Source organism: Amblyomma maculatum, chromosome 7 (assembly GCF_055883805.1).
Source record: "Amblyomma maculatum isolate TAMU_Amacu chromosome 7, ASM5588380v1, whole genome shotgun sequence".
Taxonomy (NCBI): domain Eukaryota; kingdom Metazoa; phylum Arthropoda; class Arachnida; order Ixodida; family Ixodidae; genus Amblyomma; species Amblyomma maculatum.
The window spans coordinates 111,767,797-111,785,543 of NC_139350.1; the positions used below are offsets into that span (position 1 = coordinate 111,767,797).

The window sequence follows — 17,747 nt, forward strand, 5'->3', positions numbered from 1 at the left end:
ATATTGTTACAACATACTACTAGGCGTGTGTTTTATGAGAAAAGTAAAGAACTAGGAATCAGAAAATTAGGGAGGTGCATGTTGGAATTTCATGCCCTCATTGCTTAGCGTAGCATAATCGTATCGGCATACTGTCTCCACCGGAACTTTGGCGATATAATGTACCCACCTCAACATCCGGGGAAACTTCACTTATGGCCGACGAAAAGCTCAATTAAGCTGATAAACCGTGCAAGGCTGAAGGGAAAGGCCACATAGGCTGAGGAGCCCTTCGTGTTAGGTTCTCTATTTGCTTTAAAATAAGGAGTATTCTTTAATACATCATGTACGGGTGGCCTTGGAACGTGTCTCGCGAAAATTATTGAGTTCTGACAGTTTTTAAACTCAAATTACCCTTCGCAATTAGCTAGCTCTTGTCGAAGCTCCTTCAATAGAACACTAGATCGGAGAGGTGTTGTCATCGCTTCACGGCTCTACTACAGCATCTCCCTTAGAGTCACCCAATGATTTTCAGAGTACTGCGAAGGTCACATCGCGTGCTGGCAACCATGACCGGCGCGACCACGAAGCTTCCAACTGCACGAGGCGCACCTCGGGCGCGGCTATATTCAAATCAAAGAAGCATGGGCATTTGCCTGTGCATTGCCTTGAAAAGCACCGCAGCTAATTTAGAAACAATACAAGTTGCGAACTGTGAACGTTAAGATTGTGTCATTCTGAGCAGCGGTCTGAATGCGGATAATTCCAGTCCCGTCAAAGGGCTTTATCAATTAATCTGACACCTCGGTATGCTGTTGTGATTATCGTGATGTTGCAATTACTCGTACTTTCTTGCCTTCCTCGATTGTCACTGCAAATGATCACATCGAGTAATTCTCTTGGAGGTCCAGATGCCAAATGTAAGTCGTCTCACAAACGCGCATAGTTTGACGCAAGCTCTCTCGTGTTTGCGTGTTAAACCTTTTTATTGACGCAATCAAAATCAACATCGTTAATCACTATCACTTATCGCAAACCATTGTAACTCGTTTGTAGTCAGTTGTGGCCATTAAAGTCGTCGTTTGAAATATTGGTCCTTTCGTAGTAATGATGAGATTCCTAGTCTCTGCAGTCATTACCACTCATAGCTACGCATTTTCACTCATTTCCTCTCAGTTGCGGTCATTACAAGTCGTCGTTTGTCATATTGGTTGTTTCGTAGTCATAAGTAGTCATGATGAGTCATGTCTAGTCATTTTACTCATTTCCAGTCAGTTTAGACCCTTTAAAGTGGTCGTTTGACATATTTGTTATTTTGTAGTCATGATGAGCCATACCTATTCATTGTGGTCATTGCCACTCATAGCTAACCAGTTTTACTCGTTTCCAATTAGCTGTGGTGATTACAAGTCATCGTTTGACATATTACTCGTTTTGTAGTCATTAGCAATCATGATGAGCCATAGCTAGTCATTGAAGTCATTAACACGCATTGCAAAGAATTTTACTCATTTCCAATCAGTCGCGGTTATTATAAGTTGAGTTTGGCATACTTATCATTAATTAATCAAGTAATTATTGTTCTTTATATCATTACATTAGTCAATAACTATATCCATGTCTATATAACTATATTCTTTATCTATCACTGTCAATCGTCTTCACTCTTATTCTCCTCACACATAAGCTATTTGTGAGCGACACAGTACAGCACAGATGCAACGCACAGATCACGAGCACACATTTCTGCTAAACGAGCTAGCCTAGAAAGGCTTTCGCCCTAAATATCTTTTTCATGCAGTTTCCTTCTGCCGAAGGCTCTGTAGCCAGATATTCTGCCACTCAGTACTTCTTCAAAGAAAAAAAGCCGAGCTACAAAAGCCCAGACGCGAAATACAGCAATCTTCGCACACGCACTGCTGTGAAAGGTGTCCACGCTATGACTGTTTGAAAGCTTGATGGCGAAAGCGGGCCGCGGCGCACTAGTGACCCATGGTGACCAATCGGTGGCACAGCGGCGAGGGCGAAAAAATCGTGATACTCTGAAAATTATCGAGTGACTCTAGTCTCCCTCAGGGCCGGCCATGTCAGCCATGAATCTATTCAGTTAAATGCGGACAGACTGCAGAGTTCCGATGAACCGTCTGCATCATTCACACTGTCGGCCACATTTCAGCGCTTTGCGCTTCATAAGGAAGAACAGAGCCGCGGTGTAGTAGCGCAAAGCGCTGCACCTTGAAAAGCTCACGGTGAGCTCTTGGTGCACCAACCGGTTTGAAGCCGTCCCATCATCTCGACAAGAACTTTCGGAAAGTTCCCTTTTGGGTTGTTGAGGTTTGCTGTCGACTTCAGGTGATGTGCATCTCAATTTGCGAAGGACGGGAGTTAAAGGATTCTATGCCTAAAACTGATGTATATTGACAGATAGATAGGGATGAGGATGGAAGGCAGTGATATTAACCAGAAAGGCCTCTGGTTGGCTACCCTACACAGGGAAAAAGGGATAAGGGGATTGAAGAGGGAAGAGAAAAGGGACGTGGAGCACAGTCAGAGTTTGTCACACAAGCCGGTGGCTGTTAGGAAACTAAACAGTGCCCTGTATGCCTTAGGCGGTCGACTGCTATGGCCACGGACGAAGGATCTTATCCGCCGTTAAAGGCCGAGGATCGAGGCGGTCCAGCGCACAACGCCGCTTATGTCTCACTCACAAATTCAGAGCAATCACGTAAGAGATGTTCGATTGTATCTTCACAGCCACAATTTTCACAGCCAGGCCTGTCGGCCGCTCCAATCCTGAAAGCATACTTGTTGGTGAAAGCAACATCGAGCCATAAACGGCACAGCAACTTTGCTTCTCAACGAGCAATCTGATGGGGAAGGTGGAGGTGCAGTTCAGCATCCAGTTCCCTGAGGCGGCGGTTGCTAAACTCCGTGTTTCACGCTGAAATTGTGATCTCCAAGGCTAAACGGCGTAGGCCACATGCGGCATCAACCCTCGATATGGGTAATTTAACTGGAACGCCATAGTTTTGGGAAGAACGAGCAGCCTCATCCGCCTGGTGGTTTCCCTTGATGCCGAATTTTCCTGGCCTGTAGTGAAAATTAGTATTGTGACCTTTCAATACTGCATCGTGGTACAGCTGGCGGATCTCTCCAACGAGTTGTTCATGTGACCCGCCGCGTAGTGCGGTTTGCAGGCATTCAAGGGCTGCTTTAGAATCTGTAAGCACTGTCCAGGGATGTGGACGTTATATGTAAAGGAATTCAACTGTCGCGCGTAGGGCAGCTAGTTCAGCACCAGTTGAAAAAGTCAGGTATGATGGTTTAACCTTTATTTGTATTGACTTGGCTGGTATGACAACCGGCCCCGTGGAACTGGTTAGATTAACTGAGCCATCTGCGTAGACATGAGTGCGCATTTGATGTTTGAAGTACAGATAATTCAATGTCAGTTGTTTAAGAGCAGGTCATGACCTTCCAAGTTTCTTCCTAATTCCAGGAACATTCATTTGTACCCTTGTTTCATGTAGACTCCATATGGGTTAGAATAGCAGCTTGTTCATGTTGATTATGCATCTTGAGGTAAAAGCGCGGAACGTGGACGGGAGCACAAGATTAGAAGACGACACAACGAGCGCTGTTGTGTCATCTTCTAATCTTGTGCTCGCGTCCACGGTCCGCACTGTTGCCTCAAGATCCATATGGGGGAGCATGGTCTTACAGCGGGAGTGAAATGCGAAAGAATAGAGGTACGATGGGCTTTATAACTTTGGCGAATGTAGTGCTTTGCCTAACTATTGGAAGGGTTGCTAGGTGACGACTATGGACCCTGGTTAGGTGCCGAATATGCGTTCTCATTGTGTCAACAGCAATATGTGTGGTAACAGAATGATCTCGGACGACAAGAACAGTCGCTGCTGTTGAGACACATTTGGGAAGTCCAAGGCATACACGAAAAGCTTGAGCTTGGAGACTTTGAAGGGTCCTGGGGTTCATTTTTCTAATCTTAATAAATATGGGGAAGCTGTATCGCATGTAGCCCACAAACAGTGGCCGGAACAGTTGGAGCATCGAGTGCACTGTTGCGCCCTAAGACTTTCTCCCGAGGAAAGAGAGAACTTGCACAATCGCTAAAAGTTTGCTTCTCATTACTTTGAGATGAGGACTCCAGGAAATATTTCTGGCAGTGACAACTCCAAGGAATTGGTGGCTTCTCTCGTAGGGAATGGATTTGCCATTGATGCATATGGTGTAACGTGACATTGTTTTGCGAGTGAATGCCAGAAGGAACACTTCTCGGTCGAAATATCTAAGCCTTAAAGACGAAGGTACGACGTCAATATCGTTGAAGCCTATTGTAGCCTCGCACCTACTTGAAGCCGAGTCACATCGGATGCCCAGATACATGTATATATCATCTGCATAGATGGAGATTTGAGCAGACTGTGGTAATAAGTCTGTCAGGCCTACTTGAGCAAGGTTGAATAGAGTATGGCTGAGCACTCCACCCTGTAGAACTCCGTGCGAACTTCTATGTAGAGACGTTGGTGCACCTTCAGTCTGAACGTAAAGGGACCTCTCTGATAGTTAGCTGCGTATCCAACTGAACATGCGGCCTCCGATCTGAGCAGCTACCAGGGCGTCCAAAATAGCTTGATGTGTCACGTTGTCCTAGGCGCCCTTGATGTCCAAAAAGAATGCTACTGTCAATCTTTTCAAAGCCTTTATGTGCTTCACAGACGTTACGAGGTCAACCACACTGGCGATAGAGGAGCGGCCATGGCGAAACCCGGAGATAAAAGCTGTATAAATTTAGTATCGCTCCAGGTACCATTCGACGCGTATTAGTAGAATTCTCTCTATGATTTCGCCGACGCAGCTGGCCAGTGCAATTTAATGGTATGACGCAAGGTCGAGTGGTGACTTTCCCGATTTCAGAAGTGGAACCAGGTGACTGGTCTTCCATTCCTTAGGGACTGTGCCATCGCACCATGACATATTGTAATTATTCAAAAGATACCGTCGAGCCTCCTGCCCAAATTTAGATAGTGCGGCGGATGTCACAACATCGGGCCCTGGCGATGATGACGTTCTACAACATGCCAGCGCAGCATCAATTTCCTCCATGGAGAAGGAAATATCCATCTGTGAATCCCGCGAAGGTGGAACATCGCAGTAATGCAGCGTTGTGAATGAGTTCTGTGCGACTACTATTCTTGCCCAAGGATGCGGGATCGAATCCCGGCCTCGGCGGCCGCTTTTCGATGGAGGCGAAAAGCAAGGCGTCCGTGTGCTGTGCGATGTCAGTGCACGTTAAAGAACCCCAGGTGGTCTAAATTTCCGGAGTCCTCCACTACGGCGTCTCTCATAGCCTGAGTCGCTTTGGGACGTTAAAACCCACAAACCAACCAACCAACTATTCTTGCGCAGAAATCTAATGTCAGTGATGCTGCAGCGTTCAGAAAAATAATAGCTGACATAATTGCTTAATATTTGATTTTTGCGCTTTTAGAAACAATAATATTTTGAAATTTTTTAAAATCCACATTATTGCCCTCTTCTTAGCCTCAACTGAAAATTGTGTTTTGTCCTATGTAGCCTTATTTTAAACTTTGTATAACTGTTTCTTTCCTTCAGTGTCTTGTGTTCAATACTTTCGGGTAACCATTGTGTAACGTTTTCTTTTATTGGTTGCATTTGCTCCTACATTTTGTTCTTTCATTTGTATGCCTCGCTCACACAATACTCCTAACAAGGAACCTGTTAGTTATTTGAATGAATAAAAAAAAAATACTTCTATCTCACTACGTCTTTGGTGGAGCGCGAGAGATTTGAACGGGAGATGCTGTTGAGGTGACATGTGAAGGCTACGAGTACACCCCAAACGCGTGATAAAGGCTTGCGTGGATCTAGCTTTTCACAAAAAGACCTCCAGCGTTGTGTCTGCAGGGCTTGAATACTGCGCTAAATCTTCTGCGTGCACCTTGCTTCTCTGAGGTCTAGGTGCAACTTTGTGCATCTGTGTCTACGCTCTGCCCTCCGCCGAAGTGATTGCAGTCGTAGCAACTCAATGTCGAAATCGGTGCAGTTTGCAACCGGGTTAAATGAACAAGTTGCGCTTTCCATGGTATCCTTAATTTTTCCTTCAAAACCTGTTGAGAATGTTTCTGTGTAGGCATCCTCCATTCGTGCTAAGAAATATGTACAATCAATGCGCTTCACAAGTTTGACTAACGGATATGTGGCTTGGCCAGCAAATGATCAGGTAAGTTGGAATTTGGTCGCTGCCATGAGTTTCTACGTCTGGAAACCACTGGGCACTGCTGATATACTGACAGTAAACGGAAAAGTTAGGCAGAAGGGCTTCAGTGAGCAATATACGGATCTTTACCCAAAAACATACACAAGCGTTCATCTTAAATTTGGTTTGTAATTGGAAAAGGTGCCTAATTTTGTGTAACATTACCCCAAAACTGGAAGGAGCTTGTAACGTGAGCAGTGCGCAAGAAACCTGTAGAATCCAAAATAATGGCAGATTGTTCATTCTGAGTTTTTCTTTTTGGATGGGGGTGGGGGTATTGTTGGAAGCAGAGTAAGAAAGTGTATGTAGTAAAAATTTCTGTATTCATAAAACTATTTTTTCTTGCTGAACAAAAATGGCTCTATCTTTTTATTTTATTTCATGAAAGGCATGAACATTTTCAATGATGGTGAAAGTGATTTCTTTGGGTCACGTTGATGCCATAATGGGAAAGTGGGAGGCTGGGTGAATGATCGACCTTGCCTCGGCCGACATGACGCTAGAGATCCTAGAGCCGAGGCGACGTCGACGATAACCAACGTGTTCTGTGACCACAAACTTGATACTGAAAGGTTGTACAACCGCCAGTACGAAACAGCATCTTGACTGCCTGCTGCAAGTAGAAGGAAATGAGGAGAAGATGAGTGTTTCAATAATTTATGAGGCCACTTCAGACATAGAAACGTGTTCAAGTGAACTGATTTCTCAGAAGCTAATATTTTAATTAGGAGAAGAAATACGTAAATTACAATGCGTCACAAACCTCTTAGCGTCACGTAGAAGTGGTCTTGTGGCCGGATGTTGACAGCGTTATCTTGGTTGAACTCCGGTCGAAGCTCCTTTTTCTTGTATAGGGCCTCAGACGGTACGCAATTTGGCCCAGCCAAAATTCTCTGGCAGTTTTTTCGTAGGCAATCTGCGAGCATAGGCAAATGACAGCGCAGTTATACTTGACGTGTGAGTGATGCTGACATTCTTGCATCGCGCATTGTTTGTATAATTCTAAACTTTCTGCTGCTGCATTAGGTAGATCATTTATTGGGGAAGAGGGAAAAATGTAATACCTTCTGAAAACCACAATTCATTTTATCATTTTTTTAATTTTAAATATCTGCTAAAAGGTGACACTGACGATAAAGGACTTATGTTTTGTGTCATGAGCGATCGCAACATACCTACTCCAGCAGCGAGCAAAGGTTGGCCAAAAACCAGCAGGATTATTCATTCAAACACCGGATAGTAGTTCTCGATATTTAGTGCTCAGCAGCCATAGAACACTCGTCACTAATGCCTCCAGCGTTCTTTATAGATGCTACCTAGAGGGCGATATTAGAAAATTACTAGCACATGAAGTAACGTTGACGAGACATGACGAATGATAACACAGTAGTGAATTCGCGCTCTGTGTGTCCTATCTGTTCTAGGTTCCTTCATGTATTATCAGTGTTGTAACAGTGCGCTGAAACCAACATGTAGAACCAAATTGGCCCCTATCATAACACTCATAACACTGCTTGTCACTTACTGCCCCATGAACCTCCCGCCCTAGCGTGCACAAATAATAAAAACCAGGCAACAACTCACATGAAAAATGAATATGACCAATCCCTGCAGAGTGCTGGTTATCACAAAAAGATACTCGAACAGTTGACCCCATTCCTTGGATACAGCTTCTATTAGGCTCAAGTATGCAAATATCCATGTTAACCCTGGAAGGCAAAAAAGCATTGGGTACAGGGACATTATATGAATTCAGTGGTGGAAACAATAAGGACAGGCTTCACTCCTATAAGAATGCCGAAATAACTTTGCCAGGACACTAAAGAGCCTTTATGAGTTATTATCAGCGCACCTGAAATGGGCGCTACAAATGTCCCCTTTAATGTTGATTGTAATCTTCCTGCTGAGCATGCAGCAGACCCTATGTAAATAAAGAGCCATTCACCAAAAAAGAAACCTTGCCGTCATTTTATGAAAGACGTCTTTTTCAAACTGTGTATATTCAGGCTAGTTTAGAAAAATATACAGGAGGTAAGTATACGACGCTGTTTACAGCAACCAATTTGAAGCGCCACCTTATTTGTGGCTCCAAGTGTTTGAGTCAGTTGTATCTGTTACGCTTTAAAATACCAAATTCTCAGGGTGCTGAAATTCGGGCCTGCATATGAAATTGAGGGTTTAACAGCTCCTTGCCAAAAATCGGGAGACAATACATCTACTAAAAGGCCTTTTGCTTCATGGACACCTCCAGGATAGCAAATGAATAAAGAGTTGAGGCATTTCTATTTATGAGTAGTTTATTCGAACATTCGCGACGACACCTTCGTCACCCCAGTTCGATGACATGTTTTTTTCACTGGAACAAGCGAAGACTTTAATTTAAGCTGTGTTTTTATACCCAAATATGCTCAAAGTATTTGTCGGGGATTAGCCATCAGTGCGTTTTTGAATCGACCTGCTGTTGCATCCATAAGCTCCAAGCATTAGGTGTTACATTTATTTGGTAGCCACTGTATTCTCTTAGCTCACAGTGTGACTGCAAATAGTAGTATCTCAGTGATCGAAATCCGGTTAATGCGAGTTTCGGGATGATACGAACCAGTAAATTTTCCCGACTAGAGTGCATTGTGTACAATGTGCAGAATGTTGTATGTCACGAACACTCTCGCGCGCCATTACGGATGATACGAAGGCGGGAGCCTTCGTATCATCCGCCTTGAGCACTGTGCACTGCATGCAAGTCGTTGACACCGCGATCACCAAAAACGCTGTGCGCACTACGAGCAGTGGGCGTTCGCGGACTGCACACCGGCGACGTCGCGATTGTCTATCGCACTTTTCGCACCGCGAGTGGCGAGCTGTGACCATGCAGCCGCAACTAAATCTCGGCTGTAAACAGATCTGCGTGAATTCCTGTCCAATGATTCTACATGGTAATTCTTGTTCTTTTGGATGACAAAAATTTTTTCACAATGCCTTGAGATTCGTGCCACAGATGTTGAGCTACATGCGCCATGTTGCTACTACTGACATTGATCTGATGGCAATATTTAATTATCTATGAACATACATTTTTTCTGCAAATAGAGGCAAAAAAGTGTCAGGGGTCACGTTGCTTACCCAAGAGGAAGACAATACAGACGGTGGCCCGTAGTTGTGCCTTAGCCAAAGCCACCTGGCTCTGGGTGCTACGCAACCCTTCTTGACGGCGGCAGTAGATGCTGGAAACTACCATACAGAAGACGATTACGTTGCCTGCCAGAATGAGTCCCACGGGAACGAGGAAGCTGTAAAGCAGGGCCTCTCCTTCCAGCCAGCAGCTGTGGAAAGAGAAGCCGGGAACTTCCTCAAATGGCGCTCAAAAATTAAAAAAAAAGAAAACGAAAACAAAATAAAAACGACAAAAACTCCAGCAACTATGCCGAATCTTTGATTTATCATAATCGTCATTTACCTGACTATATCCAAGGCCTCTACCATTTCTTAAAAATTATTCTGGTCATGTGGTAGATCCATCCACTTCATCCTGCAACTTCTCAGTCTCACCACCTCCCCTAAGCTTGTGCCAATTCCTGCCACACTTCCCTTCCCTTGGAATGCAGTCTATTTACCTTACGGTTATCTTGCCTTCCTATTAGATGTCCTGCCAACACCCATTTTTTCTTTTGTTTCTGCGTTTGTCCCTAGTCCACTCTGCACGCTTCCTATCTGTTAATGTTGTGTCTATCATGTTTTCCTCCACAGCTTTCTGCGTTGTCCTCAGTTTAAGATTGAATTCTTTCATTAGCCTCTAAGTTCTGCCCCACAGGTAAACATTGAAAAGATGCAGCTGCTATCACGTTCATCTCGACGGATACTGGTGATCTGCCGTACATGATCTGTGAGTATTTGCAAAATGCGCACCATTCCACTATTATTCATTGTATTTTTGTTTCGTGGTGCTGACTTATTCTCTTGCCATTTCTAGCAGCTCGCTGTCTATCCTAAGCTGTTGTTCCCTTCTAATGCCGTCGAACAATTCGCAACTCTAACGAACGATAGGGGGCGCTGCGAAGTCTGGCCATATTGGGAAAGATGGCGGCCATATTGAGGTTCATACGTAACTCGTCCAATGAAAATAGATTGCTGTTCCTTGTTTGTGATAAAATTTGTAGTGTTTGGTGAAGAATGGTAGCGTTTGTGACGGTTAACACTTCATTCAGACATCCTCAAAGTGCACCAGGGACTATCAGACCGAAGTTCAGGCGCCAGCGTTGCTGAAGATCCTCAAGAAATCGTGATCAGCTGACGAACCTGTTTACAAAATCTACCGTGCAGAAAAGTGACGTGTTTGTGGCCGATACTTCTGAGAGACGGAAACACTTTAGCACTGCAGTGTGTTTACATATTGCTACAGGTAAATACTTCAACGATTTCGCCATTGTTAAGCCTGAATGGAAAGGCGCCGCGCTCATCCCACGAGCCTCGGGTCGTTGCGCTTATTGCCGTTGTTTGATAGCGATCAGCCGCAAAACCTTTTTTTTCAGTCTACACTATTTTTATCATTTCCTAGGACAACATGAAGCTATTCGTGGCAAGAAGGGTCACCACGATTATTTTAAAAAATGTGGTTTTTGATTAGATTTGCCTTGGGCACTACAGTGCGTTTGCACCGCATTTCACTGAACTTGTGCGAGAATTCTTTCATCATTGATGGTGCCGCTCTCATTGCTCGGTGTCAATATCAGCACGCAGGTGTCTTGCATTTATTTGTTACGTCGCTCCGCCGACTGTCCGAGTCGTGTACGTATGCATTTGCTTTCTTTCCTCAAGAGTGCTAGCGTGATAAGTGAAGCTTTCGAAAAGCCTGCGTGCTGCGTCGCCTCTTTCGCGAGTGTATCTACGTGTACGCTATCGGATACCATAAACTCGTTCTCTAGCGAGGTCCTCGGAAATTTATGCTTCTGCAGGCAGTCTGTGACCGAGAAGCTTATTAGTATAAATAACGCATAACGTATTCACGCGCTGCCCGGCCCGTCTGGCTTGTGTATTCCCACCCAGTTACAAGGTTAACAAAAAAGAAAGAAGTTAAGAAAATTGCTAAAAAGGCAGGCAGGAAAGTAAACCATAAGACTGTGCTTTCTGTTGTCCTGCATAGTTCGTCAGACTAAATTTTGTCTTGCTCTTTTAATGCTTGCATCAGCAAAGTGATTTAACAACTGAAGTGAAAGTGGAGTTATATGGCACCTTTAGCTCCCCTACTGTGCACTGTAGTTATCAGTTATGGCAAGGCACATGCCCTGGATGTGCATGCCTTTATCATTCGGATGCCTAAATCAGTGTATCTGAATAATTTGAATCATAACATGTGGTGCATGGTATCTCCCTCGTTACTTTTGAACTGACCTGGTTTGAAGTTAAGGAAGCATGGCATCCCTGGTGTAGGATGGGTGGAAAGAGAGTTTTTCTGCACCAGCTTCTGAGTTTGGAACTTTTCTGGTTACATGATATATAACCTGTTCTTTATAGACTGCAAAGTACCACTAGGAAGATATTTCCGGACATAAAAAAATTTTGCTTGAGGAATAATCTGCTTCTGAACATTTTCGGGACTAATAGCTCGAGCATCGTGAAAGAAGAGCCACTTGCCCTTTCTTTAATGTGGTATACCTTTTTACTAGACTGTAGAACAGCATGTGATTGTTATTTTTATTCTGTTACTTTAAACATGTTTCTTAAAATGTTACATACCTTTGGTAAAGGATTTTATTCATTTTGTATATAATTTCAGTTGCCAAATCCAATGTGAAGTTATTCTATTTGTAGGCTGTTTGCACAGGCTTTCTTCATCATAATTTGATGTTTATACAATGTCTATAAACCATAGTGCTTTTTCATTTTCTGCTAGTATTTTTCATTATTTTGATTGTGTTTTTTAACAATGCAGCTAAAAAGGCCTGCCGTTCTTATCAACCTACTTTGCTGAAGCTTCCAAGGCTAAAGAGCTTCTGCAAACAGCTGCAAGAGGACCGGCGGATGCTTGCATGTGGAACATACCGCACAGAGGGCGACAGGAAAACAGTCGAGTCAATGACACTGAATAATCTCTTGAGTGACTCAGATATCAAAGAGATTGCTTCACGGCAATTATTGCACATACCCTCTTTACCAGGCAACAATGCTTGCTTCTCAAACAGCTAGTCTAAATAACAGCCCTAAACACTAGAACGTCTTATAATTCGAGGAAAAGGGTGCTCTTTACCTTATGGAAGTTTAGAGCTTGGAGGTAGAATGGGGCTATAATGCATGACTAAGAAATTAACTTTGATGCTTTATCAATTTTTACAAACTATGCATCTGCAGTTCCTGCAAACACATTTCATGCAAAATTTTGATCAGACATTTATTCATTGCTTACTCGATTCTTAAAAGTAAACCTATCTGTAATCTAGCCACGATTGCTTGAATGACAAAAAAATGTCCTAATATTTTCATACAAAAATGGCTACAGATAAAATCATGGAATTGAGATACACAAGGTAGGCATAATGTTACTCCAGTTTTCTCTCTCTAGATGCTGTGTCTATGAACTGGTAAATTAAATTCAATTATGAAGCGCTTTACTGGTAGGTAGGTTCACAGCTCGCCCGAGCGCCATCTAGGAGTCGGCTTTGTATTTTTCAGGGATGATTATTGTATATTGAGTGAATATATGTTATGATGCTGCTGCAATCTACGATTGTGCATCATAATTTTGTACATCAAAGCCCCAGTCTACAAGAGGTTTAAATCTGCAGGACACACAGTGACAATTTCTCAGGTAAACATTTTTCTGGTAACATTTCACACATTGTATCTGATGGTCTTAAGCTGATTTATGGTTGCGAGCAGGCTTCATGCGTCTTTATAAAAGCCCATCAGTTTATTGCCAACCTCTTCCACATTTCATATATCGTTCCAATAATTTGCTCAATTCCTTCAATTTTTTTGCTGTTGGTTTTGTTAATCCCCTCAAAGATTCACGTATTGAAGTTCATAAACTGTTTTCAATTTCTTGACATTTCTTTGTACCTAGATTTTCATGAGTGTGGCACGGCTACTGTTGATAGAGATTGGTGTTCTTTGGTGACACAATACTTTATTGAGTGCAGTAATATTTAGTCAGTTAATATGTATGGTATTGTTGTGCAGTAGGGATTCTGCAGGTCTGCCACTCACTTGCAGATGCATGAAGCAACTTCCTATATTGACTTCTTCCTCTATTCCTTCCTCTTCCTGTATTCCTCTATAAATGAGGATAAGGTCACTTTATGTGTTTGTTATGGCTGTTCAAAGATTAGAACACGAAAGAACAGTGCAAAGCAGTTAGGGAGAAAACTAGTGTATTATTCCTTGGTTTGTAATAAAAATAATTTATGTATACTATTATGAGTGTGTGTTCTCATGAGAAAACATAACACTTCCAGCTGACTGCAAGCTGATCCCAGCAGTGCCTGAGTTGTAGCAGGAAAACACAGCTCTAAAAATTAAACATTGATATATAATACTTATGTGTCAAACCCAAGGGAAAGCATAAAGTGTGGCTTCAGTGACTGTGGCAATCCTATGTTCCAGCCAAAGGCTGTGTTGATTACCTTGTCTGTACGTGGTAAGTAGTTTTGCCTGTCATGTAAGCTGCACTGCGGAGCAGCTAATAATGCGTACTTATGTTTGATGGTACATGGCGGCCATATCGTACGTTGTTTCTTCACCTGATGCCCATTTATAGTCCACACAACTCGAACAATTGCCACACTTGCTGCTGTTTGCCGTTTTGGCTTCAAAAGATGCAAACTGGAAAAGTGAGAAAGGTGAAGAAAGCAATACGTTTCAAGAGAATTCTATGTCGGGCGCAGGCACGCTTCTATTTAGACATTGATGCAATAGTGGTTTGTTAACACAAGCGTGCTGTTTACTGAAAGAAGTGCGTGACGCTTTTCTGAGTTAACTTGGTGCCGAGACTGAGTAGCTTATTTAGCGCTTAGAAGGATGCAAGAGCATGTGCGGCTGGGTGGAAACGTTAGAAATGCTCTGCTGCCAAGAGAACAAGAAATCTGATATCAGGTACAGGAGTCACATGACAATTATGCTTGTTCCAGAGGATATGCCTTTAACCTTGTATTTAGCAGTTTTAATACAGAGCACTGGAAGGGTGACCAATATAAGTCTTGGTCATCTAGTATCAAAGAAAACAAACAAGGGTGGAGGGGGAGCCTCAGTTCGGAAGCAAACATTTCAGCAAGACTTCTCTTCAGCCCAGGGGAAGACATATTCTCTTGTTGAAAAGTTTGCTTGCGAACTGACGCCAAGTCAACTGCAAACTGAGTCAAGATTGCCGCAGAATATTTTTTTGTCCCCACTCCCTGCATTTTTTGTAAACATGCTAAATAAAGATTGAATTGAATGCTCATTGCAACTTGTACTTGGTTTTCTTTGATTCTGTGTGTACATCTTCCCTTTATTCTAACCCGGGTATGTAGTGAGTGCTTCTGCACGATTACAATACTCATGCACTGCACATAAAAAAAACATCATGAAGCTGTGGAATTATTTAAATTTTAGCTGTTGTGCAGAAAGCCATTCCTTTACTAGTGAGTCATCAAACACGAAAAACTGCATTGGTTTTCTCGTGCCGCTGATGGGCCTAATCCTATCAAACTCCACTTGACAGCTTTCTTATGCGTCTCGGCCTTTCGAGTAGCGGCAAATAATTTCTTGCAATTAATCGCCAGGTGTCCAAGAAAGCACACTTTATATATATGCAAGAAACGTTGTGTGCAGCAGTTCGGTACGGCCAAGCTGCATTCACTTTCACTTATTCACGGAGGCCATTTATGCTGCAGTTGACAAGGTGATGTTTGGATATATTTGTAAAATTATTCATTCGTTTTACTGATATCCTTTTGTTACTGTGCAATGCTTACTTCACTTTTACTCCAGCATACATCACATGTATGAAATATCCTACAACTAACCTTGATTGGTGCTAGACGGATTAAAGGCACGTCTGTAGGGCCATCAAGAACTTGAGTTCAAAATACGAGCTAATCTAAGTTTTGTTTTGAGTACTGGCATAGATAATCTGTTGATTTCAATGTACTTTTAGTTCATTGAACGACCCCTAATTGTTTGATTAATATAGTAATTAAGCTAATTTTGGATCTGACGTGTTATGTACAGTCATGGTAAAAACTTCTCAAGCCAAGTGATTTTGCTCTCAGCCATAAAATGAAGCCGTAACGGTGCCATTAAAGAAATAATTGCCGTGAAATGCTATCAGGCAGTTTCTGGCTGTGAGGAATTTTAAACGCCTTACGCTTTTTAATGGTGGCGTAACGGGTTAATTTTGTGCTGAGCCGAAAATCCTTTGGCTTCAGGAATTTTGACCACTGCTGCTCTGATAATAGGCGAGATGTGAGGCGCACGCAAGCCCTTCACGAAAGAAGCGCCCTGTGCGAGCTTTGTAGCCGGCGAAATACCGCTTTATTTAAGAATATATATAAAAAATGGTGGCGGCTTGATCAGTTCACTGCGCAGTCATCACAGACCGGTCGCCGACAAAACTGTGGATCTTAGTGAATGGTGGTGAGCTGCAATGCGAAAAGTGAGGGGCCGTATAGGCTAGCGCGATCACACAACAGACCCAATAGACCGATCCCACCGACCTATCTGCGCATGCGCCAGTTTTCCGGAAGTGCTCTGCCGCTATGTTAGTTGTAGTCGGCCGGTCAACGCCCGCACATGCCACTGCATTCCTGAAATCACCGCTCCACACACTCATCGCACATTTCTCAGACTTCGCCGCCGAGGAAATTTGTCAAGTCATTATTTTAGAAAATTGCGCTGACTGTTGTATGCAGGGAAACGTTCTAACCATCCCTTTGCTATTTTCAGCGAAGGCATATACTCTTCGTTTGGTCGAAAACCGTCGGCACCGCACATCCCAAATAATCGGGGCCTAGCTGAGTGAAAAATATCATATCAAGGCAATTTGTGGTTCTAGTGATTGATAACTGATTGATGTGTGATAGGCGATGACGAGTAACGAAATAATTGTAATTAACTGATTAATTGGCAAATTAAGGAAATTAGGAATGAATAAAGGAATTTGAGAAAAGGGTCTTCAGATATGTAAAAATTATCAGAATGAAAAGCCAATGGTTTGAGAAGCTCATTAGTAAAATCCAGAGTATGTAATTGGTGAATAATTTAAAGTAATTGAAGAATGAAAAATTGGAGAGGTGTCAAAGTGCTCAGAATGTTGACTGGCTGACGTGGAAAAGATTTATTGAGAGATAAGGGAGTGTGATGTGCTCAGAATGAAATTCAAGGCTTGATTATTCTAATTAGGAAAATATTGAGCGTGCAATTGATCTATTTGTAAGATGGTGTTTATTGAGATCAGCAGGACTCGATCAGCAGGACTGGGCAGATCAGCGAAGAGCACAGCAACAGCGAACACCGTCAGGTCCAACACGCGCAGCGATCACGATGCCACTGCCTAGAATGTTCCTCGTGTACTTCTTCCTCTTCACAATTACCCGCGGGACGAAGAGGAGACATCCTGGCGACTTACGACGTGAGCAAGACGGCAGGGTCGTAATATGGTTTAAGGCGCTGGACGTGAACAATCTCACGTCCGCGCCGGCGTAGATCATGAGACGGCGTAAGAGGTTCCACCATATAATTAACCGGAGAGGTGCGCTCCAGAACTCGGTATGGGCCATGGTATTTAGCAAGAAATTTTGAAGACAGTCCAGGAGCATTGGAAGATATCCACAGCCACACAAGAGCGCCAGACGAGAAATCCGGTGTCGAGTGTTGGTTGTCATGTTGGATTTATGGCGGTATTGGGTGTTAGCCGAAAATGCGCGGGCAATTTGTCGACAGTCTTCCGCATGCTGGGCTGCTTGAGACGCAGGAGTATACTCTGATATGTCTGGCTGATACGGGAGTATGGTGTCGATTGCAGCTGAGGGGTGACGGCCGTAGAGGAGAAAAAAAGGAGAGAAGCCAGTAGTAGACTGAGTTGCGGTATTGTAAGCGTTAGTGACATACGGAAAGACGAGGTCCCAATTTGAATGGTTGGAGGAGACGTACATAGAGAGCATGTCGCCAAGGGTACGACTGAAATGCTCAGTGAGGCCATTAGTCTGGGGATGATAAGCGGAGGTTGTTCTATGAATAATGTTGCACTTGGTGAGCAAGGCTTTCACAACGTCACTCAAGAAAACGGGTCCTCTGTCGCTGAGCAGCTCTCGAGGTGCGCCGTGGCGAAGAACAAATCGCTGCAAAATGAAGGAAGCTACTTCTGACGCTCTGGCAGATGGAAGTGCGGCGGTTTCTGCATACCTCGTCAGATGATCAACGGCTACAACTGCCCAGCGGTTGCCGGCTGCAGTGTAGGGAAGCGGCCCATACAAATCAATGCCGACGCGGTCGAAAGGGC

General features: G+C 43.4%; 1 protein-coding gene across 5 annotated transcripts in view; it reads right to left on the reverse strand.

The window, feature by feature from the left end:
• Positions 1–6,581: 6,581 nt before the first annotated feature.
• The window catches only part of LOC146184434 (uncharacterized), a 237,256-nt gene continuing 226,090 nt past the window's right edge, over positions 6,582–17,747 (reverse strand). For 2 of the 5 annotated variants that reach the window (XM_084609387.1, XM_084609388.1), the window contains 5 exons: positions 13,964–14,092; positions 9,401–9,600; positions 7,865–7,989; positions 7,044–7,196; positions 6,584–6,893 (listed from right to left, as the gene is read on the reverse strand). In XM_084609387.1, the coding sequence (XP_084465513.1) occupies positions 7,053–7,196; positions 7,865–7,989; positions 9,401–9,600; positions 13,964–14,092 (598 nt within the window). In that variant the 3' untranslated portion in view covers positions 6,584–6,893; positions 7,044–7,052. Of the gene's footprint in view, positions 6,894–7,043; positions 7,197–7,864; positions 7,990–9,400; positions 9,601–13,477; positions 13,545–13,963; positions 14,093–17,747 lie in introns of those variants that run through there. The other 3 variants (XM_084609389.1, XM_084609390.1, XR_014708867.1) reach the window with 3 other exon arrangements.